General features: G+C 49.1%; 1 protein-coding gene across 1 annotated transcript in view; it reads left to right on the plus strand.

Moving 5' to 3' along the window:
• The window catches only part of GPR149 (G protein-coupled receptor 149), an 80,215-nt gene that overhangs the window by 3,965 nt on the left and 50,442 nt on the right, over nucleotides 1–25,808 (plus strand). Inside the window, exon 2 of the mRNA XM_088447649.1 lies at nucleotides 7,539–7,731. Coding sequence (XP_088303775.1) covers nucleotides 7,539–7,731 — 193 coding nt within the window. The remainder of the gene's footprint in view (nucleotides 1–7,538; nucleotides 7,732–25,808) is intronic.

A 25,808-nucleotide genomic window follows, 5' to 3' on the forward strand; every position in this document is an offset into this window, starting at 1 on the left:
GTACCAGTGGTCCCTGGGATAGGAGAACAGACAGGTGTCTCGGGTCCCAGCTCACTCTCTAGCAGCAGTGGTGAGTGCACCGTCTCTTGCTGTAGTGCACGCTGAGGAGTATCAGGCGGGATCCTTCCTGTCCCATATTGCAGGTGTTAGCGGGGGAAAGAGCAGATCAGTGGGTGCATCACTGCAGAGCTGCAGTGGAAGATCAGCAGTCACACTCATTTTCCTCTGTGAACCACACAAGTGCTGCTTTACATGCTATAGCTGGAGAAGCCCCTTCAGGGCTTGGCAGGCAGAGGCAGGCACCTCCATTGTCACTGGGAGTTACGCCCCTGGCCAACTTCCCTACTGCCTCCCCGGTGAAAAAAAGATTATATCAACACTTACCTGCACCGGGGAGCTGAGCGGTGACCTCCTATTCCGACCGGCAGATCAGCTGAGATGCAGTAAAGTGCCGGCATCTCAGCTGATTGCAGCATCAGTTGATCCGAGGGGGTTACGGATCGCCAATCCCGTTGCAGGTAAGTGTTTTTTTTTGTTTTAAACATTTTTTTTTTATATTGACCAGCATGTGGTATATTAAGACCACAAAGCTGATCACTGGGCCGGCTCCTGGCTCTGCTCTGCCTGTCAGAGCGGAGCAGTGGAAAGCAGTAGCATAACTGCGGTGGCTTGAGGGCGGTGCTGAATGGGGCACCGCCGGCGCCAAAGCAGCAGTGAGGGGAGAGCTGCGTATGGACTGCTGCGCTGCCGCCGGAGTCAGCGACAGCGATGGCTCGTGAGAGCCGGTGAATCACCAGCGGTGATGCAGGGCTTGGGCAGCGGCCGCTGGCTGTATGAAGACCATCAGGTCTGTAACCAGAGCGCTCTGCTGATCTAATCAGCGAGAGGTGAGGACCGCAGGCAGCCTGCGGGAATGGGCAGGCGCGGGGCTCAGTGCGCTGCAGTGCAGGCTATTAATTACCCTGACATACCAAACACTGGGACATTTCTAGCACACAGGACACGCTGCGGCTTGTGCACTGCAGGTGGATGGTTTAGACTGAGACTGGATGCTAATCAATAGCATCCATAGGATATTTGTTGAACTGTGTTTGAGCATGATTCAGCCTACTATTTAGATTTGATATACATTTACCTGAATGTCATATACCATTGGGGTGATACCTTGTACACTGTTGATTACTAGAGATGAGCGGGTCCGTTTCCCTGAGAACCGGACCCACCCGAATTTTGGGGATCCGGGGCGATCCGAGCGCAGCTCAGATCTCCCTGCCTGCCCCGGATCCCTGATCCGAGGCAAAACCTTGCGACCCCTCTGTCAAGTTGTGAGGTTTTGTTTTCAGCGGGGTTAACGCTGATTGGCTGTCACAGCTCTCAGCCAATCAGCGTTAAGCTCATTGAAAACACTAGATAGGAGGAAGAAAAGATGGCCCCTGCCGCCTGACACCACCGCTGTCGACACTCCACTGCTGTCCAACGTACCGAGGACACCGTCAGCGACCCCCACACTGCCGACACTTCAAACACTCCCACAGTGAGGACACCACCAGCACCCCTGCACTGCCGACACAGTCAGCAAACCTGCACTGAGGATACAGCTGGCTCCCCCGCTCTGCCGACACCGCCGGCACCTGCATTGAGAACACCCCTGCACTGCCGACACAGCCAACAAACCTGCACTAAAGACACCGCTGGCACCCCCGCACTGCCGACACAGCTAGCAAACCTGCACTAAAGACACCACTGGCACCCCCGCTCTACCCACACCGCCGGCACTGCCGACACAGTCAGCAAACCTGCACTGAGGACACCGCTGGCACCTCCGCTCTGCAGACACCGCCTGCACCTTGCATTGAGAACACCCCTGCACTGCCGAAACAATCAGCAAACCTGCAATGAGGACACCGCTGGCACCCCTGCTCTGCTGACACCGCCGGTACCCTTCACTGAGAACTCTGCCAGCACTGCCATTCTATGTACTGAGGACACCGCCAGCAACCCCCGTACTGCCGTCTCAGTCAGCAAACCTGCAATGAGGACACCACTGGCACCCCTGCACTGCCGACACAGCCAACAAACCTGCACTAAAGACACCGCTGGCACCCCTGCACTGCCGACACAGTCAGCAAACCTGCACTAAAGACTGGCACCCCCGCGCTGCTGACACAGCCAGCAAACCTGCACTAAAGAGAATGCTGGCACCCCCGCACTGCCGACATCACCAGTACCCTTCACTGAGGACACTGCCAGTACCGCAGCACTGCCATTCCATGTACTGAGGACACCGTCAGCAACCCCGCTCTGCCGACACTGCTGTCACAGTAAGTGCCCTATTGGTGTATCCAACCCACACTGTATAACACTGTGGCCCTCATTCAGAGGCGGTCGCAAGAAGCGATCGCTCTCTCTGAATGAGGGCGGCCGCTTCTTTTTTTTAGTGCGGCCTCCTGGTCGCTAGCTAAGCTGTGGGTTACCATCGACAGCTTAGCGACCGACCAGGGTGATGGTCGCGATGGTCAAGACCATCGCGACCATCGGGGCTTGCAACAAGACCCTAAGATTGGGTCTCAGCAACCGCAAGCCCCAGGGAGGAAGCTCCCCACTGACATCACTGCTGATGTCAGTGCGGCCGCCCACAAAATGGCAAGTGTTCCGCCACCCCTCCGCCCCGCCGACAAAACGGGCCGAGCTGTCACTCAACATCGACAGCCGGCCCTTTTGTAGTGAGCTCCGGAGTGAGAGAGTTTTTCTCTCGCTCCGGGGCTTGCGCACGCGCAGTGCAGCCGCTGCGCGTGTGCAGGACCAAAATATCGACCCGGTTGCAAGCGCTCAGCGCTTGTGACCGTGTCTGAATGAGGTCCTCTATCCGTGATGGAAATTAGAAACTGAACTGCCACATGTTAGTGCCGCCCACTGTGTCACTTAGCTTAGTCAGCCAGCTAGCTGGATGCAACCTTTTGGCCTTAACTAGATGAAGCAAATAATATTGTGAGACGGTCAAAATTGATTGGAAATTACTGGAAATAAATGTTGTTGAGGTTAATTATACTGTAGAAACAAAAACAGGCTCAAATTATGTGATTTTAGCTGTTTTTATGATTTTTTTTAGAAAAAATCCAGATCCAAAACACGGAGGTGAGGTTTTGGCAAAACCAATCCAGATCCAAAACCAAAATAAAAACACGGGGGTCGGCGCACATCTTTATTAACCCTCTCCCTCTACCCCCTAACCCTCCCTTAGTGGTGCCTAACCCTATCCCCCCCCCCTAGTGCCTATCCCTAACCCCCCATCCCTGTCGCCTAACCTTCCCCGGGAGATGACTAACCCTAATCTCCCCCCGGTACCTAAACCCTAACCCCTCTATCCCTGGGGACAGTGATATTTACCCGGTGTCTGGATGTACGGGATTCCGGCGGTCAGGATGCCGAGGCTGCTAACCTGATCTCATTCGGGATAGCGGTGTCTGCATTTTTCCGGCGGTCAGGATACCGACGTCGGTGTATTGGCAGCCTGGATCCCATCCGCTGGCTTTTTAACTACATCCCATTTATATACATATGCATAAAGGGCTTTGAGTGCAGGATTTCTGTATATGTCTTTAAATGTGTGTGTAAGCAGTACTGAATTGCACTACAAATCACCAATGTCACATGGCATGCCCTTAGGAAAGGATTACAGTACTGTATTGATTATGTCTCCCCAGCCATCCCCCTTCTGTCTCCCCAGCCATCCCCCTTCTGTCTCCCCAGCCGTCCCCCTGCTGTCTCCCCAGCCACCACCTTTCTGTCTCCCCAGCCACCATCCTTCTGTCTCCCCAGCCACCCCCCTTCTGTTTCCCCACCCATCCTCCTTCTGTCTCCCCAGCCATCCTCCTTCTGTCTCCCCAGCCATCCCCCTTCTGTCTCCCAAGACAGCCCCGCTTCTGTCTCTCCAGCCCCTGGCCACCCGTGTCCTGCCCCCGCAGCCCACACAGATGCTTTTCATAACTTCTGGCTGTGGCCAGCTCCTCACTGCAGTGATGCGGCGCACATGATGTAATGACGTCATGTGTATCTTGTGTAAAAAAATAAAAGATTCATTAATTGTATATACCAGGCAGCCGCCAGCAAGCCCCAGTAGCTACCCGGCCCTGGACATCTGACCTGACTAGAAGCCAGGGGCGTACCCAAGACTCCAGTCCTGGCAGTCCCATCCTTATTATACCACCTGGCCACTGGTGGCACCGCCGGACGACGCCCACCCTTGGCTGGTTGGGCACCAGCCAAAGGTGGGCATCGTCCGGCGGTGCCATCCTTAAGGCTCTCACACACGGAGCGATATAGCGGGCGATCCAACAGATTGGAGCGATATCGCAGCTATATCGTTCCATGTGTGGGTATGATATCGGCCACTGAACGCTCCGGTGAGGTCGTCCGTAGCTCCGATGGCCGATCTCATGCTAGTCTATGCGGGAGGAAGAGGGAGGACTGTCATATCGGGCGGCTCCTCCCACAAATGACAGTAAGCTGTCCAGGCCCCGCACCCCTGCGCCAGCCACTCCTGCCATGCCGTTCTGGCTGCTCCCTCCCGGAAGGGGCAGCCAGACCAGAATGTCGGCAACCATGGGTAAACTCAGCATCAACCACAAATTTCTTATTCCGACCCAGTTCTAAAATCTGGGATGTGGGCCCTTATGACTATGTCAATGTGAAGTGGACAAATGAAATGGACTGTTTAGGTAAATTTTCTACAGTTCATAAATGAGGCCAAATATTTATTTTACTGCACTCTGAAGTGTTGTGTTAGGTGACAGCATCTACTGTAGATGAAAATGTCACAGAGTATTTTAACTGGTGGACATCAATAAATCATGTGTATCTAACTATGTGCAGAAAGTGACACTTTTTATATAGTGTTATTTGAAAGCCTCCCAAAATCCTGAATTAGAAATCATCTATAATGCATCTATGTGCTATTTCCAAGTCTTTACTGTGATATTTCTGTTGTAGTCACTCTCCAATATGAGTGTAGTGTTCACTGAGCCTCATTGTAGAAACACTTAATAGTATCATGCAATAGTGCATATCACATTTTCTTTTTGCATACAAAATTATGGTTCTATTACTAAAGTATTACTTTTACCATTTACTATATAGATGCTGGCTTTGGAAAACTGAATGCCGCCAAATATAAAGAGCACAACATACATGAGTACCGTGTCTATCTGCTTATTAATGCTAATGTATGTACAGTATGCGCTCTTAACAGTCTTGTAGTTCTGTGATTTTGACTTATTATCAATGCAATAATTACCATGTATGACTGCTAGACTTGTTACACTGGTTTAAGCTAGAGGCCGATTTGGTTCCCAGAGTACCGACAACAAATTTTGAGTTTTCAAGTGGATTCGAGTCTGAGTTCGGAATCACTTTGGGGTACCGAGTCGAATCGAGGGCCTGATTCAGACACGCTAGCGAGCGCTATGCGCTTGCAAGTGGGTCGATGGTGGCCCAGTGGGCATGCGCGAGACCCGGATAGCGACGGACAAACCGTCGCTCCAGGTCTCGTACCAAAGGGGGCGTGCTGTCGATGTTGAGTGACAGCACGCCCCTTTTGGTGGGAGGGCCGGGGGAGTGGCTGCCCAAACGGAGGTGTTCCCATGTGAACGCCTCCGTTTGGGGGCGGCCCCACTGACATCATGAGTGATGTCAGTGGGAGAGATTTCGGCTCTGTTAGAGCCAAAATCTCTCTGGGGCTTGCGGCAACAAGACCCTACCACAAGAGTCTCGTCGCAAGCCCGATGGTCGCGATGGTCTTGACCATCGCAACCATCTTCCTGGCCACTCACTATAGCTGTGGGTGGTCACCCACAGCTATGCGAGCGGCCAGGAGGCCGCTCTAAAAAACAAGAAGGCCGGCCCTGATTCGGAGCAAGAAGGCCGGCCCTGATTCTTCCATGTTTTGAAACTCAGATTTTAAAACCAAACTTGGGTTTTGGACTGCATATAAACAGGTCAAAATTACATAATTTTAGCTGTTTTTTTATTTATTATTTAAAAAAAAAAATGCAGATCCAAAACCAAAATCAAAACACGTTGGGGCGATTTTGCAAAACCAAAATGGATCCAAAAACAAAACAGTCAGTGCACATTTCTAATTTAAGTATCAAAATCTGGGTAGCATGAAGTTCCCCTCAACAGAAAGTTGAGAGGTATGCTTTGTCTAATTTTGGTTAACTTGCTTATTAGATACTGCACAGGCACTGGAGTATCTATAATGGGTGCCACTGGTCTCAATACCAACAGGGAAATCCCGACAAAGGAATTAAGATAGGCGTCAAAATACCGACGCCTATCTTAATCCCGACGCCAGAACACCGAAGGACGCCAGCCCGAACAAGGTAAGTCCGGGGTGCCCTTAGTGTTAGTCGCAGGGGGGAGGGTTAGGTTTGGGGGGGGATGTTAGGGTTACGCTCAACTGGGGGGGATTAGGGTTAGACACTAAGGGGGGAGGGTTAGGAGGGAAGGGGGGAGGGTAAGTATCCCTCTCAGGATACCAAATGTCGGGATGCTGCTGGCGGTATTCTCACAGGAGGCATCCCGACAAGCAGCATTACATACCCATTCCGGGTGCAGGGTGTGAGGTACACAAGGGTATCTGAGAACAGCGGAGCCAGGGGCATATCTATAATGGGTGCAGAATGTGCGGGACACACGGGCCCCTGGCTCCAGGGGGACCCCGCACCGCACACCCGGCATCCATAGTATTACTTACCTCTCCGGAGTCCCACGTCGGCGTGGGGGTCTGGCGTTGTAAAAAAGACTGGAAAATGGCCACCGCAGCCATTTTCCCGTCGTTTGCGCATGCCCAGTACAGAGAAAATGGCCGCCGCGGCCATACTCTATAGACTCTGGACGCACTCTAGTGCCCAGAGTATATAACACCGGCTCTGGCCTCGCACAGCTCAGTGCGCTGCCGGCCGCTGGACAGAGAGGAGGGGTCCATGTCGGAGACTGCACACGGGCCCCCTCCTCTCTAAAAGTGGAGCCCACAAAGCACACCCTGTACACATGGTTAATATTTACCTCTCACATCAGCACTATCGCTGCAACAGAAATCACAGCTAATATGGCACGCCATCCATTTTCCTGGAGATTTGCGCATGCGCGGTAGAGAAGTCTCCGGGGACCATGGTGTGGCCGACATGTTACCAGAGACCTGTGCATGCGAAGTAGACACTGGCACAATACGTGAGTCTACTCCACTGCAAAGAGGAGTGGGCCTGCACGGAGTCTGCACATGGGCCCCCTCCTCTCTTAAACCACCCCTGTGCACAGGTGTATTTTCTCCTATGGTAGAGGTCATGCTTATATCTTATCCTCTTTTGTTCTATACAACTCCTTTGATAATTATGTTCAAACTGAAAAATAATATCCAGGAGGCAACCCTAATGTCAATGCAAATAACCCCTAACCTAACATGTAACATTTCTGCAGAATGCTATGCCTTAGCTGTTTGTGGATTGGACAGTTTACTATGTTACGTCTCTGTCTTACAGATACAAATGGTGGTTCTGCACACTGTCGGCTTTCAGAACCTTTCTTTTGAAACAATAAGTTTCCTTCTGACGTTACTTGCTGCTGCCACCACTCCGCTGTTCGTTCTGTCTGAGCACTGGATTCATCTCCCATGTGGCTGTATCATTAACTGCAAGAGGAATGGATACCCTATGTCATCAGAGGAGTGCCAAGGTGTGATATTAATATATTTCTTATGTTATTATAGCATGAGTATAAATATGCATCTTACTAGGGGCCTGATTCTCAGTCTGGTGCATCAGTAAAAACAGACACATCTCCAGTTTTCAAGCACGATTTCTCCAAATTCATAAGTAGGTTGTCAATGCTGCATCTTATGCAAATGCAGACTAGCTGGAAGTATGCGTTTGTGGGGGGGCAACAGGGTGGTGAGTATCAAAATGCACAGAGCAGCTATGGGAGTGCCGTGAGCTTGTATGCAGAGCCGTAATTTGCAGGCTACGCCCGCTCTATTTGACATCATATCAGGGCCGGCTCTATGTGTGTTCGACCTGAGCGGTCGAAATGGGGCGCCACCCATAGAGGGCGCCCCCTTCCCCAGCACCCTGATTTCAGTGGGAAGTGGCCCGTGGGTGGTCAAATCCGGAGGTTGGGGACCCCCACTGCCGGGACCCCGGAGTCTGAATGGATGCTGCGCGCATGCACGCGGCATCCATTCAGTGCTGTGAGAGGGCTGGGGGAAGCCCAGCTAGTGAGGCTCCCCCCAGCCGGACGTTATTTGGAGGCGTGCCATGCGGGCACTCCCCGCAGATAACGTCATGCAAGGAGGTGTGGCCTATGGTAATTACACCCCCAATTAATAAATAAGGAACGCATATCAGTCATATAGAACATCAGAGTACATAATCAGATCCACTACTATAATTTTGACATAGTAGTGGATCTGATTATGTACCTTTGTCATTCAATACTTTTTTGTCATTCAATACTTTTATGCCCTATGATTGGTTGTCCATCTAATGTTCTATATGACTGATATGCGTTCCTTATTTAATATGTCTATTCAGGATATTTTAAGTACTATTTTAGGTCTATGTTTATTATTTAGTATTGCATGTATCTTAGCATGTGCTTGTTTTCAACATCTCTGACTTAGCGTCCATAGTATCTTTTTATGCAGTGTCTGTAGTTTACTGATGTTATGTAACTATGGTGATGGGCACATGATTTTGTGAGTGATGATGTCACTTTTTTGCGCCTGGGCGTCCGCATGGAGCACGGGTGCTATTTAAGGTAAGATGCTTTTAAGCCTGAGGATGGTGCCGGTTGCAGGCACTGAAACGTTGCTGATAGTGATGTCTCATTAAATGTGAACTTTTGAAGTTCCTTGAGTGCCGCTCATCTACGCTAAGTATACATTCTCCTTTACTCTGCGAGCACCGGGTCACAGTACTGTTTACCTGGGAGAGCCAGACCTTTTGCATTATATATATATATATATATATATATATATTGTATAAATCCCAGAACCGTAACTAGACTTTTTGGTGCTCTGCGCAAGAAAGAGCATTGGCCCTCCCCTCATTTTTCAAAGGGACATAATACACCCAAAAAAGGGAAATGGCCTCATGGGGAAGGGCCAGGGAATAGATAGGGGAGGCCAGGAGATGCTGGGGATGAAATAAGAGGAAACTACAAGTGAGAATGATAAGAAACAGAGATTTGACAGGCCCAAACAGTGCCCCCTGACCTGTGGTGCCCTGTGCGATGGCACCGGCCACACTACCCTAGCTACTGCCCTGATAAATCCATCCCCTCCCTCCCCCCGAGGGGAGGCCCTGTGTACTTTGTCAGTACCGGGCCCCACAATTTCTGATGGCAGCCCTGGGTGCAAAAGCTAATTTGCTAGAACTGTGGGCTTGCACTTTTAGATACACAGATTTGCCGACTGTCGCATTAGCCTATACAAGTACAATGCTGCAGCCGTAGGGAAAAGAACCCACAGAATTGTGCGACTGCAAAACAGCCCCTAAGTGCACTTATTAGCTACCTATAATGTGCACTGAACAAATGCTGCTTTTATTCATTATCTTTTCATACATCATGGAATCAAAATGTATTTACTGTATTTGAAAATGTTTAGCAGTGAGCAACACAAAATACTTTACAATAATTATGTCAAAAAACTAATGCTTTATCTTAACTAAAAAGAAAGAAAAAGACAAAAATGTGTTAAATTACACAGAGAAACAAAAAATAATTGTTTATTTGCGAAGGATATTTGAACGAATTTAGGGTATCTTGGGGTTGCTGATTTCAAAAATGAAAGTTGTGTTTTCAAAGTGGCTCTAGTTCTTGAGATAATGGATACTCTTAAGTAATAGGGAACTTAGGGCCTGATTCAGAGCCGGACGCAATTAGCGCTCGCTCGTCCTGAAAATAGGGGTGGCTATTCAAATGAACCGTTCGCTCTTTGCGGTCTGTTCACGCCTCTAGGTCTGAACGAGCGAACAAAACTTGCGGTCGTTTTTTGAAAAAATACGCCCCCTGGCCGCTCGCATCCTACGTCATGTCCACTATTTATTAGATTAATCGAGTACATCGACCAGCTTAAGAACTGCTCGCTATTCTTGTGGTTGGTTTTTGCTACCACAATTTTGCGAGCAGTTCTGTCTATAATATAACCCAGTGACGTGGTCAATGACGCTGCTGTATTAATTATGCAAACCCTTAAAATGCCCGTTTTGACCTTTAAGCACGCCTGCGTTCGGATCTCCACTCCCCGTTTTCAAGCACCTTCCCCTGTTACCACCCACATACGCCTCATTCTGTCACTCAAAATAGCAGGCATTCGCTATTTAGCGAACAAACGATTTTCGGCCGCACTGACTGGTTCGCGCATGCGTATTACGATCCGTACGCATGCGCAGTTGGGCAAACATCGCTCGGAGCGAACGAGCGGCCGCTTACGAGCGGCTCTGAATCAGGCCCTTAGAGCCTGATTCAGAGCCACCTGCTCTGACAGAGCGCTTGCTCTGAATCAGGGTCGGCTTTTTTTTTTTTGGAGCGGCCACTTGGCCGCTCGCATAGCTGTGGGTAACCACCCACAGCTATAGCGAGCGGCCAGGTTGATGGTCGCTATGGTCCAGACCATGGTCAAGACCATCGCGACCATCGGGCTTGTGACGAGACCCTTGTGGTAGGGTCTTGTGGCCGCAAGCCCCAGAGTGCTTTCGGCTCTAACAGAGCCGGAAGCTCTCCCACTAACATCACTGGTGATGTCAGTGGGGCCGCCCCCAAACGGCACACGTTCCGTTGGGAACGCCTGTGTTTGGCCGGTCACCCCCCCCGGCCCGCCCACCAAACGGGGTGAGCTGTCACTCACCATCGACAGCTCGCCCCCTTTGGTGCGAGACCCGGAGCGACGGAGCACCCGTCGCTAGCCGGGTCTTGCACATGCGCACGACGGAGCCGGGTCGTGCGCATGCCCAGTGGGCAAACATCGACCTGGTTGCGAGCGCTCAGCGCTTGCGACCGGGTCTGAATCAAGCCCTTAGACATAATGCCTAACAGAACATTCTAGAACTGGGGTGGGCAAAAAGTGGCTCTCCAGCTGCTGTGTGACTATATATTCCAGCATGCCCTGCCACAGTTTTGCTATAAGGGCATGCTAAACCAGTGGCTGGGCATGCTGGGATCTGTAGTTCAACAGTAGCTGAAGGGCCGTTTATTGTCCACCCCTGTTCTAGAAGGTGAAACATACATATATTCTAGGTGTTCACTCACCGATCATTCTAGAAGATTCCCCATCCGTATAGGGGCCTGATTCAGTGTTGTACGCAAACTTGATCATTTATTTACAACATCGATTGTGAGAAACCTGCGTATGCACATGATGTGTACTGCCCATGTGCAGGTCTCCCTCTGCGAGATTTCTCACAGGTCCCTAAAGCTGGGGGTGGGAAGTGGGCGGGACTGGCCTCCATTCCAGAGCGTCAGGGTTACTCAGATTGCTGATGGTTTCACAGAAGATCCGTTTTAGGATGTAGCATTGGGATCTGCAATGGAATCAGGAGGCATCTATTTACCCCAGATGCATCCTGTTACATTAGCATATTAATTGTACGGTACTGCATGGCCGCTTCCCTGCAGCTGTACAATACAGTACAACTCTGAATCAGGGCCAATAAATGATCGGCCACACAACCAGCAGTCAGTTGACAGTTATTTTTCTTGTTTCACATCCGTGTATCTCAAAAACTAGAGCCAATCTAGCAAAACCGATGTCATATTTGGAATCAGCACCATAAAGTTACTCCAAAATCACTCTAACATGATTGGCAATAAAATGAGTGTTGATCAGTGTAATTATTCTCATTATCGGAAGATACACCTTATTAAAGTATGGCATGGGCGCCGAGAGGGGGGGGGCGGGTACAGTTTACCCTGGCCCAGGCTTGGTAGGGGGGCCCAGCGGGGCCCGGGTCCGGCATCGCCCCCCCCCCCCCCCTCACAGCAGCTCAGCACACAGCTTGTGCTGGGCTGCAGTGTGAGACTGCTCGCGGCTGCTGCACTGATCATGCCCCCCCCTGCTTAGTGCCGGGCTGGGGGGCTTACAGCGCCCCCATCCCCGGCACGCAGCGCCGCTATTCAAAAGCGATATTTTTTTTTTCAAGGGAGCGTGGCCACGCCCTCTACGGCCCTGAAGTCTGGTCATGAGTTGTCTTCAAAGGTCACATAATTGTTGAGAGCCCACGTGTGTACATAAGAAGTAGAGATGAGCGGTTCGGATTCTGTGGAATCCGAACCGCTCCGAACATTGGGGATCCGAGTCTACCCGAACCCTGTTCAGGTGTTCACCGCCTGACTCGGATCCCCGTTCGGGGCCGAACGGCGGCCGCCTGATGTCGGATTCTCACTAGAGAATCCGACATCAGGTCTCCTATTGTGTAGGGCAGAGCGCTGTGATAGCGCTCTGCCCTACACAGATACAAACACACAGCCGCCAGCGGCAGCTGTGTGTTTGTTACAGCAGCCAATGAGAGTCACACAGACTCTCATTGGCTGCTGCACGGATGGAGCCGGCTGGAGCTCACACAAGAGCTCCGTCTTCCGGCTCCCTCCGCAGTGTGTGACAGGCTCAGCAGAGCGGACGGCGCGGGAGCGGGGAATCAGGAATCAGGTAAGTTTTTGTTTTTTTTTAACTTGTGAAAGTTGTGCAAGGGCCGGGGGCGCTACTGGGGGGGTCTGCTACTGGGGGGGCTATACTACTGGGGGGGTCTGCTACTGGGGGGGCTATACAACTGGGGGGGTCTGCTACTGGGCGTCCATACTACTGAGGGGCCTGCTACTGGGGGGGGCTATACTACTGGGGGGGTCCGCTACTGGGGGGGCCATACTACTGAGGGGCCTGCTACTGGGGGGGCAATACTACTGTGGGGGCATACTACTGGGGGGGCTTACTACTACTGGGGGGGCCATACAACAGGGGGGGCCATACTACTGGGGGGCTACTACTGGGGCAGCCTACTACTGAGGGGGGCCTGCTACTGGGGCAGCCTACTACTGGGGGGCCATACTACTGGGGGGGCTGCTAATGGGGGGGCATACTACTGGGGGGGCTGCTAATGGGGGACATACTACTGGGGGGGCCTGCTAATGGGGGGCATACTACTGGGTGGCATGCTAATGGGGGGCATACTACTGGGGGGGCCTGCTAATGGGGGGCATACTACTGGGTGGCATGCTAATGGGGGGCATACTACTGGGGGGCATACTACTGGGGGCACTGTATAGGGGACCCTACTACTAAGGGGACTGCATAGGGGGCACCACTGCTACTGTGGGCATTGTGTAAGGGACACCGCTACTGTGGGCATTGTGTAAAAGGGGCACTACTGTGGGCATTGTGTAAAAGGGGCACTACTGTGTGTCGTAACATAAATAAGAGACACTACTTTATGGTGTAATGTGAATCAGGCCCTATGTGCGGTGTAATGTGAATAAGATTGTGCACTGTGACTCTTTGGGCCGTAGCCCACTATGTAAACAAGTACTGTGACTCTGCTGGCCGTACCCCACTGGGTGGGTGCACTACTTTTCATTTCTGCCACTGCTGCGTGGCAATGTGTCATAGATGTGCTTTATACTGTGGTGTCTGTGTCATTGTGCCGCTGCTTTGTCGCTTAGTAACCAGTCAGCTCACTGCAACCTTTGGCCAATAATGTTGAAAACAATATTATAAGCTGTGATATGGTCTAAAATGACTGGAAATTAATGTTATTGAGGTTAATAATACTCTAGGAAGAAAAAAAAGACCAATTTATGTGATTTTAGCTTTTTTTTGTCAATTTTTGTAAAAAAAATCCAAATCCAAATCCAAAGCCAGTCACCGCAGTTTGGCAAATCCAAATCCAAATCCAAAGCCGGACGACGAATTAGAACCAAATCCAAATCCAAATCCGGCAAAAATGGTCCGGCGCACATCCCTAATAAGAAGTCATTCAAATTGATAAAATACATCTGAGTGAGAAGTCCTACAGTCGGTTACTGCATTTCCAAATACAAGCTTTACCATGAAGATCAAGGAATAAGCAAATCCAAGAACATGGTTTTGAATAGCACCAGTCAGGGGAAGAACAGAAACTCGGAATATCCCTCTAAAACTCTTTATGAAATTCATATGCTCCGCATCAGAAAAAAGATTGCATAACACAAAAATGTGAAATTATCTAGAACAAGCTTTTCTTAACAACTCAATAAGGAAAGGAAGACTGCTTATGGTCCATGGCAAATAAAAGAGATACAGCCTTTCAAACATGGGAACAACCGTCCATTGAATAACAAAAGCCCATACACATTGCACATATGCTCCCTATGGGCGGGAGGTAAAAAATATATGTTGTTGAAGAAAATGTACATGGCATCTCATTGCAGAGATCTACATAGGGGTGCTTGATGAGTCTGGGTTTTCCATTTGTGTTTTAGTATAGACAGAATCTTGTCTTGTGTTTTGTGATTCTTGTCATCGTGTTCCACCCCCGAAATGTTTTTCCGTGATTAAAGCATTATGTTGCAGGAGGTGGTGCCACAATGCCACAGTTCATAGCGAACCACGTCATCACACCACCAGATAAGTGGCAGAATCGGGTGTGTTACCAGCTCTCCCTGGTGCTGCGTGAACTACAGTACCCCAATGTTAGGAGCTTCCCAAAAATTCAGTAAGAGTGTGCAAGTAGGGTAAATGTGCAATAGTTTTGTTGCCAGTATAGTAAAACCATCATAGATTGTAGTTCTGTAAAGTAAAGCCACCAGATATTGTGGTGTCTTATAAAGTCTCCATAATCCCAGGGTCTGTATTGTAAAACAGCACCAAAGACATAGAGCTCTGCATTATAAAACCAGAAGAGCTTTAGGGGATATGCATTGTGAAGACATCAGAGATTTTGAGGACTTTCATTGTAAACGAAGCAAACATTTGAGGACCTGCATTTTATAGAACAGAGTTTGCATTGAATAAAAGTCATTAGTATGCATTGTGTTTTTTCAGCAGTAATCCCTAGGAAGTTAATTTGTATTATATAGAGCAGTGTATCTCAAACTGGATTCCGTGAATGCACGGTGAATGCACGGTGAAAGTACCCAACCATGGTCTTAAATTTATTTGTAAAAATGTAAATATTTGTTACATTGATAAACACTAATCATTCCGCTATTGAAGTTACTTTGTTTCACCACTGATGACTCATCAAAAAATTCCACGCAGGAAGTTATATGTCTTGCTGCATAAACCATCATCTTTCCATAGAGGCAGATGACAACTCCCTCTGGTAGTGTAGTTGTTTATCAGTTTGATAAGGCAACTGTAACATACAATTATGGCTCTATGGGGTTAATCCAATTAGGTGCGAGTTGAGTTCTGCGAGCCGTTCTCACGGCATACTCGCAGTGCGAATTTCATTGGCAATCCAATTCCAAACTCAAATTGTTTTTTCAGAGGAAATCTGCATTTATTTTGTGAGCAGCGCCCCTGAGCAGGTGAAAAGGTAGGGAAAATCTTTATTTTAGGGAAAAATGTTGGGAAACAGGACCTGATTCAGAATTGCTCGCTAGATGCGATTGCTCACTCCCAGCGTATGCACATCCAGCGCACGCCCAGCAAGGCAGGCGATCACACGGCAAGGCATTAACACACCCACTATGTCTTGGCGAGCGATCACTTTGTGTATGCAGACACCCACCAGCCATTCATAAGACGCCCACTTGCGCACGTCATCTCCTGGACGAGCATGAAAACATTGGTACATCGAGCACCATCAGATGTGCTCACAGCGTTTGAGGTTGACTATACCTGGCCGCAAGCACTGCGATCACTGCAGTGTGAAATACAACCAGGTGACGTGTACAATGACGCTGCCTGTTAATTATGCATGCCTATGAAACGGCGTTGAGACACACAGGCACGCCTGCGTTCGTACCTCCACTCCCCCGTTTCTAGTGGCCCTATTACCACCCACAAACGGCCTCTTCTGTTACTCATTCAACTGGGCTGCCTATTCTGGGGGGGCGAGCGAGCGCTTCCCGATCGGTTGCAGTGGTTCGCGCACGCGCATTGTGTTGCATACGCATTCGCAGAATGCAAATATTGGCCAGCTACGAGCGATTGCATCCTAGCGAGCGGGTCTGAATCAGGCCCACAGTGCAGAACCTGTTACACACCTCCCTATGAACAATCATGTACTTGGAGGGGTTTAATACAGACATGTCTGTTTTCATGTGATTTTCTCTAAAAGCTCAATAATGGGTTAAATAACTTGATGATGAAATGTAAAAGTGTTTATTCCAAGTTTTAAAAAACTTGTATAAAACCACTCCCTGCCCCTCATCTCCCCTGGTGACGCTGGGCCTGATTCAGAGCCGCTCGTAAGCGGCCGCTCGTTCGTTCTGAGCGATGTTTGCCCAACTGCGCATGTGTATGGATTTTAATACGCATGCGCGAACCAGTCAGTGTGGCCGAAAATCGTTTGTTCGCTGAATAGCGAATGCCTGCTATTTTGAGTGACAGGAGGAGGCGTATGTGGGTGGTAACAGGGGAAGGTACTTAAAAACGGGGAGTGGAGATCCGAACGCAGGCGTGCTTAAAGGTCAAAACGGGCGTTTTATGGGTGTGCATAATTAATACAGCAGCGTCATTGACCACGTCACTGGGTTATTTTATAGTCAGAACTGCTCGCAAGATTGTGGTTGGAAAAACCAACCACAAGAATAGCGAGCAGTTCAGACACCTTTCGATGTACTCGATTAATCTAATAAATAGCGGATATGACGTATGATGCGAGCGGCCATGGGGCGTTTTTTTCAAAATTACGTTCGCATGTTTTGTTCGCTCGTTCAGACATAGAGGCGTGAACAGACCGCAAAGAGCGAACGGTTCATTTAAATAGCCAGCCCCTTTTTCTGAACGAGCGAGCGCAAATAGCGTCCGGCTCTGAATCTAGGCCCTCTGAATGAGGCCCTCTGTATTTAGGCCCTGATTCAGAGCCGCTCGCTGCCGCTGCCCACACGCTGGGATTGTGGGTGTTTTTTTTTTTTAACTCCAGCCGCTCGCAAAGCTGTGGGAGACCACCCACAGCTTGTACGAGCGGCCAGGAGAGCATCGTGATAATTGCGACCATCGACCTTGCAACAAGACCCTACGGTAGGGTCTAGGCTGCCGCAAGCAGGACTTCCTGCTCCACTACTGACATCACTAGTGATGTCAGTAAGACCTCCCTAGAAACGCCGGGCGTTCCTAAGGGAACGTCTGCGTATGTCCAGCCACCCCCCACCCGCCCACAAAACGGGGCGAGCTGTCACTCACCATCGACAGCCGCCCGGTCTTGTTGCGAGCCCCGTAGCGACTGAACTTCAGTCACTCGGCTCGTGCATGCCGGACGCGGCGCATGCGCACTGCCTAAACATCGGGCCGCTTGCGAGTGCACAGCGCTTGCGAGCAGTTCTGAATCAGGGCCCTAGTCTTTACTCCCTAGAAAGAATATTTATGAGAAACCAAACACTTATTAATTAAGTGTGCGCGAACTAGCCATTGCGATCTGGACTACGATAGCAGAGGATACGCAGACCCATGGCAGAGTGATTGTCAGGAAGTGCCGTTTGTGGGTGGTGACGGGGGGAAGGGGTGGTCGGGCGAACACAGGCGTACCAGTGCGTTGCAACGCCGTTGCAGGGGAGTGCATAAATTATATACTGCATTTCCATAAGCAGCCATAGCACTGATAGCATGCGTGGCTGTTAGCAATTTCTGAGTAAGGTCAGGGCTTGTGCAAGTGTGCATATGGGTCCGATGTTACTCGATGTTACCGATTGTTTTGCTATAATGCCCTAGTTATATGGATGTGAGTAAGGGGAAGTGGGCGTCCTTATGTCTTCCTGCAATCACAATGTGAATGCAAACATTTAAATATCACCTCTGATATTAGCAACTGCGGTGCGTACGTATAAGCAGAATTGCGGTCTGTAGTGAATCAGACCCTTAATAACTTCAGTACAAAACTGTATAAGACATTGAGGGGTCCAGTGGTGGATTTTACATAGGGGCTGCAGCCCTCCCAGTAAAAATCAGCCATCACCAGTGAGTTTCTGCTAATCACATGCTGGAAGGCAGTTTGGACTGTGATTGGCAGACAGTGCTTCCAATGGGAAGTCACTCCCCTATCTTTCAGCCAGCTGTAATGCTTCTATGGGCTGCAGCTGATGCAGTCCCTAGCAACACAGGGGAGAATGGGGTGCACATGTTCTAGTTTCCCTGCCAACCATATTGTGCATCCAGGAGATACAGCCGATGCAGCCCCTAGAAGCCGTGGGGGAGAATGGGGTGCACACAGTAGCCGAACTCCCGGAGTCAGTGGAGTCACTGGCCTCTGGGCACCAGCTATCAAGGGGGCACCAGGCAGCAGAAGCACACAGATAAATCCATCTATAACTGCTGCCAGCGATTACAGATGGCTCTGCTTATGGAGTACATACCTTCTGTAGAGCCGCTGTCTCTGCTCCATGGCAGTACAATAAAAAAATGATTGTTTATTGCGATTTGCAATAACCAAACAAAACTTTATTGAACCAACCGCCAGCGGTGCCTTCAGATATGCATCACGACAATCAATGAAGCCGCAGCATTTATCGTAGAAAACGCAGCCGATCCAGGAGAAGATAAGTGAAGCCAGAGGGATGAGGGGGCTGGCTGCAGAGACAGTGGGGGATGGCTGGAGACACAATGGGGGTTGGCTGTAGACACAATGGGGTTTAGCTGAAGACACAGAGAGAGGGTGGCTGGCAAGAGAGACAGTGTTGGCTGGTTGGAGACACAATGGGGGCTGGCTGAAGACACAGAGAGAAGGGGGCTGGCAGGTGACACAACAGAGGCTTGCTGGAGACACAATGGGAGCTGGCTGGAGACACAATGGGGTTTAGCTGGAGACAGAGAGAGAGGGTGGCTGGCAAGAGAGACAGTGTTGGCTGGTTGGAGACACAATGGGGGCTGGCTGAAGACACAGAGAGAAGGGGGCTGGCAGGTGACACAACAGAGGCTTGCTGGAGACACAATGGGAGCTGGCTGGAGACACAATGGGGTTTAGCTGGAGACAGAGAGAGAGGAAGCTGGCAAGAGAGACAGTGTTGGCTGGCTATAGAGAAAGAGAGAAGGGAGTTGGCGGGTGAGGTACAGAGAGGGCTGTCAGTGTTGGCTAGCTGGAGAGACAGAAGGAGGGGGGCTGGCAGGTGAGTCAGAGAGGTGGCTGACAATGGGGGCTGACTGGAGATACATAGAGGGGCTGGCTGGAGAGACACCGGGGGCACTGGCAGGAGAGACACTAGGGGTGCTGGCTTGATCCAGAGAAAGGGGCGCTTTCATGTTAAACACTGGGGGCTGGCTGAAGAGTCAAAGAAAGGGGGGCTGGCAGGTGAGACAGTGGGGGCTGGCTGAAGAGACAGAGGGGGCTGGCTAGAGAAACAGGGGGGCTGGCTGGAGAGACACTGGTGGTGGCTGGAAAGACACTAGGGGATGGTTCAGGAGACACTGGGGGCTGGTTGAAGCTAGAGACACACAGGTGTCTGGGGCAATCGGGGCACCACCATCTATTTTGCCTCCGGGTGCTTGGCATTAACTCATGCCACTGGGTGCACATGTGCTAGTTTCCCTGCCAACAGTAATGTGCATCTAGGAGATGCAGCCGATGCAGTCCCTAGAAGCCGAGGGCTTGTGCGCATGCGTAGAGTCTCAATTTTTAAGGACCTACCCTCAGAGGTTACCTGGGCGTGGTGGGTAGGCCCATAAACATGGCCATGATTATGCTAAAACCTCTATGTATTGCAAAATTCTATTGCATAATGTATTATATATAATTAGTAATCTTGGAGTTGTGCACTTGTACTTTCTCTTCTTGTGTTTGCAACAATGGTCTCCACAGGTAGCACCTCCCATTATATATATATATATTCTGGGTGTGCTATCTAGGGCCCCTTTTTCTATATCCTTATAATTTATCAAAGTCTGACCAGAGGAGATATCAGAGATACCTCCCGCAAGTCGTTTTATTCTTAAAGGGGACTGTGATCTAGGTAAATTTACCAAGCTCCAAAAAGTTTAACTTGGGAGGTTCTCCAGATTGTCTGATCCTTCTCCTACAACTTCCATGCTTCTGTGCTGCTGTTAATTACTTTTTTCCTATAGACAAGTGTGGCCTGATGGCCATGCATGTGCAGTGTCCTAGCAAGCAGTAAAGTGATAGTTAATGCCAGGGGCGTATCTATAATGGGTGCAGGGTGTGCGTAGCACACAGGCCCCTGGGTCCAGGGGCACCCACACCGCACATCCTGCACCAATATGTTTATAACTTACCTCTCTGCCTCCGGAATCCCACGACGGCGGCGGTATCAGCACTGTCAAAATCGCCTGAAAAATAGCCGTCGCTGCCATTTTCCGGCATTTTGCGCATGCACAGTAGGGAAAACAGGCTGTGGCACCATTTTCCCGGTAACCTGCGCATGTGCTGTAGACTCCGGGCACACTCTAGTGCCCAGAGTCTACATGTGCGGCTGATTAAAGCCGGTCACCGGTGAGAGAGGAGGGGGCCCCGGACAGAGACTGCACACGGGTCCCCCCTCTCTAGAAATGCCCCTGGCAATAGCTCACTTTAATGCAACCTCTTTAATGAAACTGGCTCCTATCTGAGACAGTTTTTATTACCTTACTGAATTTGTCCAATGATTATTAATTTTTTTCTGTAGGTGGGATGTGAAAAATAAAGATTAACCTCTTCGCTGCAGAGGACGAGCAGAGATACAGTCTGCGGGGAATGGGCAAAACAGGGGCAGATTGGGGTGGAAAACCAGCCTGCAAAATTTCTGGAAGCAGCCCTAATGAGGGTGGGTCTGTTGAGTGGGTGGGGTTTGTGGAGGAGGGCAGGATACTCCTCTTAGGCCCTGGAGGGACTTTTGTAAGTCATTGAGGAAAACAGTGCCTGCAACAGAAATCTTGGTGAATGATACACTCTTTTTTGGGGCTCCCCATCCCTCTGCACTAGGTACAGGCCATTTAGTTTGAAAGTCTTTTCTTACCTATATGGTGGTTTTCTGCAACATGGAACCTCTGAAGAATTTGAGCCTCATTGGGCAGCGTCTTCTGCCGGTATTCACTATTCATGTAGATCACACTGTGTGGAAGATGCCTGTTTACGTAGAAACATAACCAATGTCATCATCATAACCAGTTAATATATAGTAACAGAAATTTTTGTGCAGGGCAAAATGTGAATTTCCCTGTTCAAACAATTTTTGTGTCTCTCCAGACCCATGTGTTACTCCAGACCCTCTTACATCTCTCCATCCCCAGGCCCCCCGGTGATTCTCCAGGACCCCTGTTGTTCTCCAGGCTCCCTGTGTCTTTTCATCTCCAGGCCTCCATTTCTCTCCAACTCCAGGCCTCCATGTCTTTCCATCTCCAGGCCCCCTTGTCTCTCCATCTCCAGGCCCCTTTGTCTCCAGGACCCACTGCATCTCTCCATCTCCAGGCCAACCTGCATCTCTCAGCCCCACTCCCCCAGCCCAGTGTGTGTCTCTCAGCCCGTGTGCATCTCTCAGCCCCAGTGCAGCCCAATTCTTCCCAGGCCCACCTGTTGCTCTCAGCCTCATTCCCCCAATTCCAGTGTGTCTTAGCCTCATTCCCTCAGCCCAAGTGTGTGTCTCTCAGACCCATTCCCCCGTCCCCAGTGTGCTTCTCTTAGTCCCAGTGTGCGTCTCTCAGCCCCAGTGCTGCCCCATTCCCTCCAGCCGCAGTGTGTCTCTCATCCTCATTCCCTCCAGGTCCAGTGTTCACCTCCCAGCCCCAGTCCTCAGCATCTGTCCACAGCAACCAACCCCAGTCCACAGCCCCAGTGTGCGTCTCTCAGCACCAGTGCAGCCCCATTCTCCCCAGGCCTAACTGTGGTTCTCAGCCTCATTCCCCCAACCCCAGTGTGCATCTCTCAGCCCCAGTGCAGCCCCATTCCCACCAGCCCCAGTGTGTGTCTCTCTGCCACAGTGCAGCCCCATTCTCCTTAGGCCCAACTGTGGTTCTCAGACTCATTCCCCTCCAGCCACAGTGTGGATCTCTCAGCTACAGTGCAGCCCCATTCCCCCCATCCCCAGTCTGCATCTCTCAGCCCCAGTGCAGCCCCATTCCCATGAGCCCCAGTGTGCGTCTCTCAGCCCCAGTGCAGCCCCATTCTCCCCAGGCCCATCTGTGGTTCTTAGCCTCATTCCCCCCATCCCCAGTGTGTGTCTCTCAGCCCTAGTGCAACCTCATTCCCACCAGCCCCAGTGTGCATCTCTCAGCTCCAGTGCTACCCCATTCCCGCCAGTCCCAGTGTGCGTCTCTCAGCCCCAGTGCAGCCCCATTCTCCCTAGGCCCACCTGTGGTTCTTAGCCTCATTTCCCCCAGCCCCTGTGTGCATCTTTCAGCCCCAATGCAGCCCCATTCTCACCAGATCCAGTGTGCATCTCTTGGCCCCAGTGCAGCCCCATTCTCCGCAGAAAGAAAAAATCGGTGCGCACCTGAGTCAATGATAGAGCTAAATTGTCTACAGAGCAGCTACACTGGGTGGAATCTGCAATCCACCAATAAAGATACAAAAAGAAGGAAACAAGGTAGCGCTAGTAGACAATATAAAAACAGTTTAATGTACAAATGTTACAAGCAATAGATAATAATAATAAACATAGTTTCAATGTGCAAATATGCTGGCAATGAAATGGAGCTGATCAATAGATGACAAAGTCTCTCCACAATAGTAAAAGTGTTCCACTGAAAAAATACATAAAAATAAATAAAAATAAAAACCAGTGGAGGTGGGGGTTACACTGGATCTAGGTGGCAATGCCACTGGATAGATGGATAGTACCTTAATAGGATCCAACACCGTGGACAATGGCTGGATGCGTGACTCCCCAATAGGAGAAATGCGTGGTGTGAAGTTGTATACTCCTGCGGCTCACCGAGTGAGGCAGCCCACTATTAGAGCTTCTCCATGTTGATGCTCTCAGCCTGTGCACGCTGACCGCCGGGTGGGACGGTGCGGATGTGTGGAAAGTCCTCCAAACTCCAACAGACTGTCCGCTTAGGGTCCCCGCTGTGTGCTGTGAGCCCGTGCACCCTGACTGCCGGGTCCGTGAGGAGGGTGATGACACGGCTGCAGCGTGGTCTGTACAAAAACAGACGTGGTGTGTAGAACCAAGAGGGGTGGTTTGAAAGTACTTGCGGGTGTGATGTTTCAGCGGCGGAAAGACCCAGAGGAGAAGTGATCAGCTGTATGTCTCCGTATGTAAAAGCAACAGCATATAGCCCAATAGCCTTTGTTTAATTTATCTGACATTCTGATCGATTTTAATATTTGTTTTTTGTTCTCTTTTTCTTTTTTGTTGATACCACTCGCCCCCCTCTTGTTCCTCTAACTCTAAATCTCTTATTCTTTTTGGGGTTCTTATTCTGTGTTGTGTTTCCAGTAAGGGTACCCTGACCACCAGTTTGGTCTTTGATATATAATTGTGATCTCTTTCTTTGTTGTATTGAAAAGGATAATAGTTTTTTGAGTGGTTTTTATGTGATGGGGTATTCATTCTATTCTCTCTAAATGAGGGAGAGATTGTGTCAGTTCTGGCTTTAGATCTAGTTCTCTGATGGTGAGATAACGATCTATCTGGATGTGTATCCCCATATTTGGAAAAGTGGGATCTTCCCTGTCTAGATCTGCTTTTATTTATGGGTATATGATTATAATTACCATGGACTTTATTTTTATTATTATAAGTTCTAATTTTATCTTCCAAATAGTCTGCTTTAAATTTTTCATTCTTTTTATTAATAATCTCTAATTCATAGTTTTCAATCCTTTTGTTAATGTCCCTGTCTTTTTCCTTAAAGATCGATTTGTCTGAAAATTCTGCAAGAGAAGAATGAATATTATCTATATCGGATTCCAATTTTTTTATTTTACTTTCCCTGTGAGAGATTAATAGTTTCATCAAATTAAAAGAACATAAATCCAGGGCATCATTCCATTTTTCTGTAAACAAAGAATCATCTTTAAATGAACAACTTTTAAATATGCGTAGACCTCTAGGTATTCTCTTAGTTTCGATATACTTCTCCAACATACATTTATCTAGCCAGTGACAGGTTTCATCTTTTACCAGATCTTCCAAGTCATAAAATTGTGAAATAATTAGATCCTCATTGTCGTCCACACTGTTAACAACCTGTCTATCAATATGTTCAGAAAAATAGTTTTGTCTTCTAGAATGACATTCAGTATTATAAGTGAGACTCATGTTAAGTTAGTTCTAGGATTGACAATATGCAGCACCAGTGCAGTAACAATAATACAGAAAAAAAAAATAGGTGCACAACTGAGTCAATGATAGAGCTAAATTGTCTACAGAGCAGCATATTTGCACATTGAAACTATGTTTATTATTATTTTCTATTGCTTGTAACATTTGTACATTAAACTGTTTTTATATTGTCTACTAGCGCTACCTTGTTTCCTTCTTTTTCCATTCTCCCCAGGCCCACCTGTGTTTCTCAGCCTCATTCCCACCAGCCCAGTTGTCGTCTCTCAGTCCCAGGGAAGCCCCATTCTCCCTAGGCCCACCTGTGGTTCTCCGCCTCATTCCCCTCCAGCCTGCTAGGTCAGTTTCAAGAAATTACTTCAGCAGACATAACTTTTGGGAAAAAAAATGTGATTAATATGAGGCGGATGACTTATGTTCCCGTATTCACCGGGCCACCCACGAACATTCCACTCCATACCTCTTGATCAGCAAAAGAGCTATAAACAGCAAGTGTGTATGAGGAATCTATTTATCTATTTTAGATATTTATTGTAAAGATTAAATCGTGGTACAGGCACAATTATTTACATAATCAAGCGCTCTTTTAAAGTTTATTATACAGTGTCTATCATTGAGCTGCTACTATTCACGCAATCACTGCAAATTTTTTATCTACTTGTTAACCCTTGGATCCTGGCCGAAGCGAATAAAGGACTTGATCTACAAGACCGACATACTTAGTGGAAACGCTTCATTTTAGCTCCTCCTTCAGTTTCTCAAGCTGCTTTTCCAACAGTCTAAATAGAGGAATTACCAGACTCAAGCTGGCAGTGTCTGAACTTACTTCATAGGTGACTACTTCGAAGGGTTTCAGCACTTTGCACAACACAGAAAGTATTTTCCACTGAGCTTGAGTAAGGTACATTCCCCCTCCTCTTCATAGTTCGTTGTGTAGCTTTGGATGGCTTTTTGCTGTTCCTCTAATTTCAGAGTAGTCTGCCTTTGAATGAGCTGCTGTTTCTTAGATGCTGTTGGTGGCTCTGAAGGCAATACACCCACCCAGTGTGCTGTTACAATCATGTAATCTTGCGTTTCCCCTGTTTCACTTGTCCACATATCTGTGGGTACAACAGCATTTTGGAGGACACTGATTAAGTTTTTTTTAATGTCCCTGTACAGGCTAAAAATTGCTTTTCCAATTAAGTGGAATCTAGATGGGATTTGATAGCGGGGACATAGGACCTCAATTAACTGTTCAAAACCCACTGCACTACTGGCGGATATCGGATGCACATCTAATACCAGCATAGATGTTATAGCATCAGTAAACCGCTGTGCAACTGGGTGATTGCTGTCATACTTCCTCCCCCTTGCAAAGGATTGTTTAACAGTCAACTGTTTTTTTTAACTACTGCTAGTAGTCTTCC

Source organism: Taudactylus pleione, unplaced genomic scaffold (assembly GCF_031769625.1).
Source record: "Taudactylus pleione unplaced genomic scaffold, aTauple2 ptg000436l, whole genome shotgun sequence".
NCBI classification, from domain to species: domain Eukaryota; kingdom Metazoa; phylum Chordata; class Amphibia; order Anura; family Myobatrachidae; genus Taudactylus; species Taudactylus pleione.